The sequence below is a fragment of the Helobdella robusta genome (genome assembly GCF_000326865.2).
Source record: "Helobdella robusta unplaced genomic scaffold HELROscaffold_39, whole genome shotgun sequence".
Classification (NCBI taxonomy): Eukaryota; Metazoa; Annelida; class Clitellata; order Rhynchobdellida; family Glossiphoniidae; genus Helobdella; species Helobdella robusta.
In genome coordinates this window covers 600132-609199 of record NW_008704865.1, presented here as the reverse complement: position 1 = coordinate 609199, position 9068 = coordinate 600132, and the positions used below count along the sequence as shown (strand labels likewise).

The 9068-nt window shown below is 30.8% G+C and overlaps 1 protein-coding gene across 1 annotated transcript in view; it reads right to left on the bottom strand.

Moving 5' to 3' along the window:
• The window catches only part of HELRODRAFT_84170 (hypothetical protein), a gene marked incomplete at both ends in the record, with an annotated part of 14572 nt that extends 6820 nt beyond the window's left edge, over positions 1–7752 (bottom strand). Inside the window, 4 exons of the mRNA XM_009024011.1 lie at positions 277–347; positions 483–548; positions 2194–2242; positions 7699–7752. Of these exons, the coding sequence (XP_009022259.1) occupies positions 277–347; positions 483–548; positions 2194–2242; positions 7699–7752 (240 nt within the window). The remainder of the gene's footprint in view (positions 1–276; positions 348–482; positions 549–2193; positions 2243–7698) is intronic.
• Positions 7753–9068: the final 1316 nt, after the last annotated feature.

The window sequence follows — 9068 nt, the reverse complement described above, 5'->3', positions numbered from 1 at the left end:
TCATCATCACCATCATCATAATCTTCATCTTCACCATCGTCATCGTCAGCAGCATCATATCAACTATTCATCATTAACATTAACGTTTCATAAAACCTCAGTCAACATTTTTATCAAGGTCTTTATTAAACTCAAGGCATTGGTAATACAAGAAGCGTTGTAGTAGTAGTAGCAGCAGCAGCAGTAGCAGCAGCAGTAGTAGTAGTAGTAGAAGTAGTAGTAGTAGCGACGCTACAAAGGAATAGCACACACAACAAGCAAATTTAAACAACCAACCTGTCTGAATGTAACCCTGGCATCTCTTTCCTTCATTCTCCCGTTGGCTACCAAGTAATCAAATAGCTCTCCTAATTGTGTTGAAAATTATAATTTTTTATGAAGATTAACAAAATTATAGCAAAAATAATAATAATAGTAATAATAATAACAAAATAATAATAATAATAAAAGTAATAATAAATAAATAATAAATAATAACAAACCTCTGCTTGCATATTCCATAACCAGGTTTAGTGTTCTCTCCGTTTCAATTACTTCATAAAGTTTAACTGCATTGTATGAAGTTTATTTAACATGAAAATTATGATAACAATGATAATTATTATTTCGATATCATTAATTGAAGTTAATAAATTAAATATTCGGCAAATATTAAAATGATTATATAATTGTTGTATAACAACTGCATCATTAGCATGATCGTAATTTACATTTAATTAACTTAATCTGTTTAACTCATTTTCATTACCCTCATTTATTTACATGCTTTGACTGGTCTCTAATTACTTCATTCATTCATTCATTCATTTATTCATTCATTCATTCATTCATTCATTCATTCATTCATTCATCACAGATCACAATCCGTTTAGGAAGCGGATGGTTTTCACCGAGCAAAATAAGTTTCTGATTTTGGTTCAACTCATGTGGCATTTTTTTTATCAAGTTTCTTGATCTCACCAACTCGTTTCAAACAACGAACTACAGTTGTGTGGGCCAGCTTGAGTTCTTGCAACTTTTCAAAAGGTTTTGGCGGGGTTAGGCCTCAGCAACATCCTTCAGTTCATCATCATCAATCGACCCCTCTTCATTCCGATGGCTCATATCGCCAGTAAATAATTTTTTAACCACTTTTGTGTCCTACGCTCAGATGCACCGACTTCCCCGCATGCTTCCACGATATTACTTACCAGCTACATCAGCCGCGTTATATGCCCGAGTTTGAACTCATGAAGCAAAATAATTCAAAAATCAGACTTTGACAACATTTTCAAACGCCGCTCAAAAACAAAATGGAATGTTCAACTAAACATTTATTATAAACTAGATGGACAAATAAATAACCTTCCCAATTATATATTATCTTCAAATAATATATCTTATATATTCAAAAATCAGACTTTGACAACATTTTCAAACGCCGCTCAAAAACAAAATGGAATGTTCAACTAAACATTTATTATAAACTAGATGGACAAATAAATAACCTTCCCAATTATATATTATCTTCAAATAATATATCTTATATATTCAAAAATCAGACTTTGACAACATTTTCAAACGCCGCTCAAAAACAAAATGGAATGTTCAACTAAACATTTATTATAAACTAGATGGACAAATAAATAACCTTCCCAATTATATATTATCTTCAGTATATCCAAAGATATTATTTAAAAACTTTGTGTCCAAATTTTAAGTAACTCAAAACCAACATTATTTTCGCATCAACTAAATCTAACCAAAGCTAATACAAACAAGTACATGCATGTATTGATAATATCAAACTCTATTACTGCTGCTACAACTAAACTACTATCAATACTAAGACTACTATGATCATTATTACAACAACTACTAATTACATAGCACAAAGACAAAACAACCTCCACAATCATTAACAGAATTTAAAAACGATAAATAAAAGGGCAATAAAAAAGTAAGTGAAAATACAATAACAATGCTAATGGTGCTAGTATTTTAGTAGTTGATAACTCTGTGTTTGTAGTAAAGGGTAATTAATAATAACAAAGCAACTATCTCAACAACAAATAACAACAGCAACAAAAACAAACAACAATAAGGATAACAACAACAACAACAACAACAACAATGACACCATTACAACAAAGAACAAGAAAAAAAACCGGCAAAACAATAGCAATAATTACAACTATACATCAGCAACAATACCTATGTTGGGATGGTCTAACATCTTCATTATTTTAACTTCTCTTCTTAACTGGATAATGTGTAAAAGAAAATTGTTACAAATAAATTAAGACATTCTTTAATACACACAACACACGCACGAACACGCACGTACACACACACGTACACTAACTCTCATACACAGTCTAAAAACATAAAAATATGTGAACTTTTTACAGTATAACATTTAAAAACAAGTTTGAAGTACAAACCCTGGCAATTTAATGAAACATGTGAATAGATTATAACAACAAATTAATATATAGTAGATATTTTTGTTATTCTGAAATGGATGGCTATAATAATTTTGAAGAGTTGCACATTTATCTTTAAATTAATACAAAGTTTTAAAATAGTTCCATAAGAAATTATGTTAATTTTAAGATTAAACATTCCAAGAAAGAGATATATGTGAAACATGGAAAAACACACATTCCGAAACATTCATTTAGAATAAGCTTGCTACACAGTAAAACATAACAGAGCAAGGACATAAATTTTTGTAAGAACAGGCGTATAAATTGAAGTTTTTTTTGCTGTGAATAGTAGTACATTTTTAACCTCCGGTGTATTGTAATCGATTGTAATGTTCCAAACATTATTCTTAAAGCGAACCCGTGATTGAAATTTAAATCAAATAAATAAAGTAAGTAAACAAATTGACCAAACAAACAAACACACACAAAAAAAGAACGAACTAATAAAAACACCTTCAATATATGCACTTGCCATCTCTCAAATTAAATGTTCACGTTGTTGTTGATATGAGAAGTGTTTGATAGTGTAGTTATGATTACCTAAGTATAACAAATTATTTTGTCTGGCAATGTATTGAAGAAAGCTTCTGGTATGGCTTGCAGTTGTTATGTATTGATTGATAACAACTTCTGTAACTGATATGAGAATGTTTGTGTTTCAATGGATGTACAACTCTCATTTTACAGTTTGTATTTTGGCCTGATGCTGACTGGTATGAATAATATCCTTTGATGAGTATAAATGACATGAGATGAAAATTTATTCACTAGAAACTAAATATTTTTAAACGAAAAAAATTGAATGACATTGCAAATGCATATTTAAGTCAAACACAGAAATTGAGACATACACTTAAAAGAACACAATCATACACTCAGACCAAAATACCAATGAAAATCTATAAAAAAAAAAACACAAGCACACACTCACACATACACGCACACATAAAGAGAAGCACATATATGTATATGTTAACATGCAACAATAAACCGACACAAACAGGACAACAACAACAAAAGAATAAACAAACAACACCAGTGCAGTGGTGTGAATGTAATGAATGTAGCATGTTTATAAATGTCAACTTGGTTGGAATATGTTGCTCCAGTTTTCAATGTAAACAAAAAAAATGGCAAAGATTTAATTTGAAGTAATGACGATGGGAATAAAAATGATGATGATGAAGAAGAAGAAAAAGAATGATGAAGATGATGATGAGGAAGAAGAAGAAGAAGAGGAAGAAGAAAAAGAAGATGTTGTTGCTGATACAAATGAAAATAACAACGATGATGATGAATGAAATACATTGATAATTACGATGATGATGAATGATTTGCCTTCATAATTAACATGATGATGAATGATTTGCAATGATAATTAAAATGATGAAAATGATATAATGATGATGATGATGTTCTCAGATTCAAACAGCTCAGACTGATCTAACACATGCCTAAAGTCATTTTATTTATCCATAAATTATACACAAGAGACAACAACATAAGACAACAACAGTAAAATAATAATAACTGCATTGTATATAATGTATATATATATATATATATATATATATATAATAAATACAAGGTCCTCATACCAAAAATCACCAAACAAAATAAAAAAAACATGTCTCAAGGTAACAAGGTTGCAAAACATTCAATTAATTAATTAAATTAATTTATTAATTTAATTTAATTTATTAAATTTATCTATTCTCAAATATCAATTTACTTTCTGTCAATTTACAGAGATGCGTTACTCAAAACCATAGCAAAATTGGTAACTGGTTTGGTGATGTTTATGTGTAAACAAATGTTGTAACATGTTATCTGTGTTTTGTTTGTGTGTGCGTAGATGGATGAATGGATGAACGAACAAACGAATGTATGAACGAACGAATGAATAAGTGTGAGAGTGAGTGAGTAGGGTATGAGATTTATATTGTAAACTCAACAGCCATAAAACAAAAAAATTTCTTTAGATTTTTTTTGTGATTTGTGATGTAGGTTCCAAGGAGATTCAGTGTCATCATCATCGCCATCATCATCATCATCATCGTCATCATCATTATCATCATCATCATCACCACCACCACCATCATGATCATCATCACAACCATCATCATGATCATCAATACCTAGTATATATGTATGTAACGTAAATACGTATGTATGTGTGTATGTGCGTTTGTGTGTGTGTTTGTGTGTGTGCAATGTCATCATCAATACCATCATTTATTATAATGTCTCCACCATCATCGTTATCACCATTATAAATATCATAAACTTAATCACCACCATCTCGTCACCATCTTTTTCGTCATCAACACCATCATTACCAGCGTGATGTTGAATCCTATTGTTATACCATGACCTTTTCACAGTTCAAATTGTCGTTTAAATATAACTAATTAAGAACTACAATCTTTGATGTGGATGATGTTGTTGTTGTGTTGTTGGCTGTTTTGTTTTTTTTAGTTTCTTTAGTTGTTGCTGCTTGCTGTTACTGTATGCCTAATTTTATTCAATGAATGAATAAATTTATTTATTCAAAGCTGCTGATATTTTTGTTAACGTGGTTATAAACTTTATTGTCATCGTTTTTGGCTATTATTGTTACTGTTGTTGTTGCTGACGTGTTTATTTTAGTTGCATGTTGCTTAGCGGATAAGCAATTTGCACCACCTCATGTTGTATATTATTTCCTCAGATCTGCACTCAATTTATGCAGCACAAAAATATCTGTCGTCTGCCGTTCACATGTACTTTTGCAGAGTTATGTAAACAGTAAATACTCCTGAGTAGTAATGGGTGTGATTGATTAGATTATTAGTAATTGCGCATTTTTGTATTAGTAATTATAGAGGCATTAATTTAGTAGCAGGAACAAAAACAGCGGGGTAATAAAAGTTGGACGAATTAGCTCAGTCGGCTCGGTAGAAGTGCCTCTGCCTAGTGCAGTTCAGTTGAGCGATGGCCGAACACTGTCTGTCCGGAACTCAGTGGCTACCAACATGCAGCTGGAGTGTATATGATGCAGTTCTTGCGCGTGCACACGTGATGTGTATGTGTGTAGTGTCGCTAGTACGATCTTCCTGACATGAAGGTCTCAAAATTAAAATTATTATTCGAACATTTGTATAGCGCTAATTACAAACAAAATGTTTCTCAAAAAAAAGCATAAGCAAAATGATATGTAAGCAGTCCTGCGTGCGTCAGAGTTGAATAACAGTAGAAAATATAAAAAGTTATAGTTTTGTTAATATTAGTAGTAATAATAGAATAGAATAATATTACTAGCAGTAAATTACTAGTGATAAAAGTAGTAGTAGATGTAGTAGTGGTAGTAATAGTAGTAGTGGTAGCAATAGTGGTAGTAGTAGTAAAAATGTGGTAGCGAAATAGTTTTAATCTCAAGTACATACTTGAATGCTGATCGCTTAATACTATCAAAAAAATGTGGAAAAAGAATTAAAAATTTTTAACATACAACAAAAACAACATCATCGTCGACATCATCACATCCAGACGTGGTCATCACGTCATAATCACCACAACTATAACCGCCAAAAAGCATTAAAAGGATTAACTTCTTTAACCACCACCATATCATTATTATCAACATTATCATTTTCATCATCAGCACCCTAATTGCTATTATCCTCATTGTTTTTATCATTAGCATATCCGTGTATCATTTATTTATAGCCAATTGATTCACAAATATTTGATCTATGATATCCAACTGGTAATGCAAATTTATTTTGAAAAACCATAACATATATGCAAGAGATAATTAAGTAAATAGTGCGAATATATAATATGAAACATTAGACAGTGGTCACCGATCTAAATATATGTGTATGTGTGTGTGTGTGCACGCGCCTTTGTACGTGTTTGCATGTATGTGTGTGATTGTGTATGCACTGCACATGTATGATCAAACGTGTGAGAGAATATGTGAAGTGCGTGTAAACGCATCAATATTTTATAAAATCATAGATAGATGAAACATTTATTCACGAGACATACATCATCCCAATCAACCTCCATAGACGTCGACAGGTGTCAGAGTAAATAGAGTTATTAGACATTGACACTGTTTAATTCAGTCGTCTGACAAACAAGGCAATCAACATGTAAAAAAAATGGACAGTTTCAGCTAAGGAAGATCAACATCCCATAAACATCAGCCAAATAAAGTTTTTTTCAAAACAAATCCTCCATGAAAAGTCAAAAAAATTCTGAAGCAGGGTTCATTGTAAATCGTGATTTTCCATTTGATAAAGAGCACTTCATCAATGATATCTCGGATCTAAGGGTGACTTTCAATTATAGAAAACTCTCTTTGAAGGCTCCGCTTTTTCCAGCCATTTATTTATTTGCATCTTCAGCATACTTGCAACAAATTAAATACAACAAACATAAATCAATTAAAGAAGAACATAATTAACATATAACTACAACAAACATAAATAAATCAATTAAAGAACCTAATTAACGTAGAAATAACAACAACAACAACAACATTTGTGTATATTCAAGTACATTGACATTGCATCATGCACATATAAGCTCACACATACACGTACATCACACATACAATGTATAAACTATTGTATTAATACGCATAATACAACAAAGTACAACACATAAGCAAACATTGAAGTCTAAATTTTTACTCATTTGTGCAAGTAGAGTAGGGGCAAGAAAGAATATACTCACACAGGTGCTCAGAGCGAATGGGAAAAGTGAAAGAACAAGCCAATGAATGAATGAATAAATGAATAAATGAATAAATGAATAAATGAATAAATGAATAAATGAATAAATGAATAAATGAATAAATGAATAAATGAATAAATGAATGAATGAATGAATAAATGAATAAATGAATGAATAAATGAATGAATAAATGAATGAATGAATGAATGAATGAATGAATGAATGAATGAATGAATGAATGAATGAATGAATGAATGAATGAATGAGATCATAAATGAAAAACAGTGAATGAAGAAATAAAAAACAAATAAAAATGTTGGTGCATTGCTGGTACATGATTCTTTTGTAATTGACTTTAAAAGGGAAATGAAAGGAAATATAAATAAAAAAAAATTGTTATTGAAAAGTAAAAAATAACAACAGTAAATGAAACGAACAACAACAACTGAAACGAACAACAACAGCAATAACAAAAACAATAAAAATATAAAAATAAGTTTGTAACCTTTTGTAGGCTGACACTGTTCAGTTGGGTCTTATCAATGATTTTAATTGCAACCTAATAAAAGAGTAAAAAAAAATTATCATTTCTTATTATTATTATTTTTATTGACATTTCATCATTTTAACATTTCATCATTTGTTACCCTGACTTTGAAAATAAAAGGGTTCTTATTATAAATAATGAAATCAATTAATTAATTAATGAAAAAAATGTTGTCGCTGATTCATTACTTAAACGGTTTTGTAAACAATGCAAACATTATTCAGCTGATAAGTTTGTGTAGCATTCACAGAAATCTAAAGTTAGGTAAACAGTCATCTGCCAATAAGAGTAAGTATTTTAAACAGTATTAGTAGTGAAAGTATTGGCAATAGTATTTAATGGTAGGTAGTAGTAGTAGAATAGATTGGAGAAATTTTATAATAAACACATTACATACACACACATTACTGAAGATCTGTTTACAATCAAACATAACGTGTGTGTGTGTGTGTTTGTGTGTGTGTGTGTGTGTACGTGTGCGTGTGTGTTGATGGAAGAAATCTAATCTAACATGAAGGATAAATTGTAAGTGTACAAACGAGAAAACGTATTAATATGCAAACATAAGATGTGTATAGTGTGCATATGTTCAGAACACACTTGTGAACATCAACAAACAAATACACCGTACAAAACAACAAATTCGCACGCAAACAAACAAACATAAAAACATACAACCACGCTTTACGTACTTATGTTCGTTCATATTCACCATCATATTGAGCCGCAAACATACAAAAATGAAGATACCTTTGTTTCTATTTTAGTCTACATAGCTTATGCGTTTGTATATATAATCCAAGCCTGTTCAGTGATTGCATTTGCAGGTATGATGTAGTAGGTATTCATTCTGACACTGTTATAAACGACCTTACACCAGTTCCATCGAGCAACAACAAAAACAAATGCCTGCCCTACCTACATATCAACAAAAACATACATGCCTGCGTGTATAGATGTAGACAGACGCGTCTGAGGACATACGTACGTACTTATAATATAAAGAACATACACATGTAAAACACTAAGCGGTCAGACAAACAAAAACCACATTCTTGCCCACACATACACATACATGTACACAAATACAAACACAAACTAACACACACACACATACGTATTGTGTTCCTATCATATATACATTGCACAATTTATGTGTACTACATCAGTAAGCAGGATAGCAGCCAATTTATGTGTGAGCAAGTGCTGGTAATTGTTAGTGACCCTTAGTCATTCCTAGAACTAGTCTCCAAATGAAAGAATGAATAAATCAATATAAAAACGAATGAATAAAAAAAGAATGGTGAATGAATGGCGATCTTTCACAT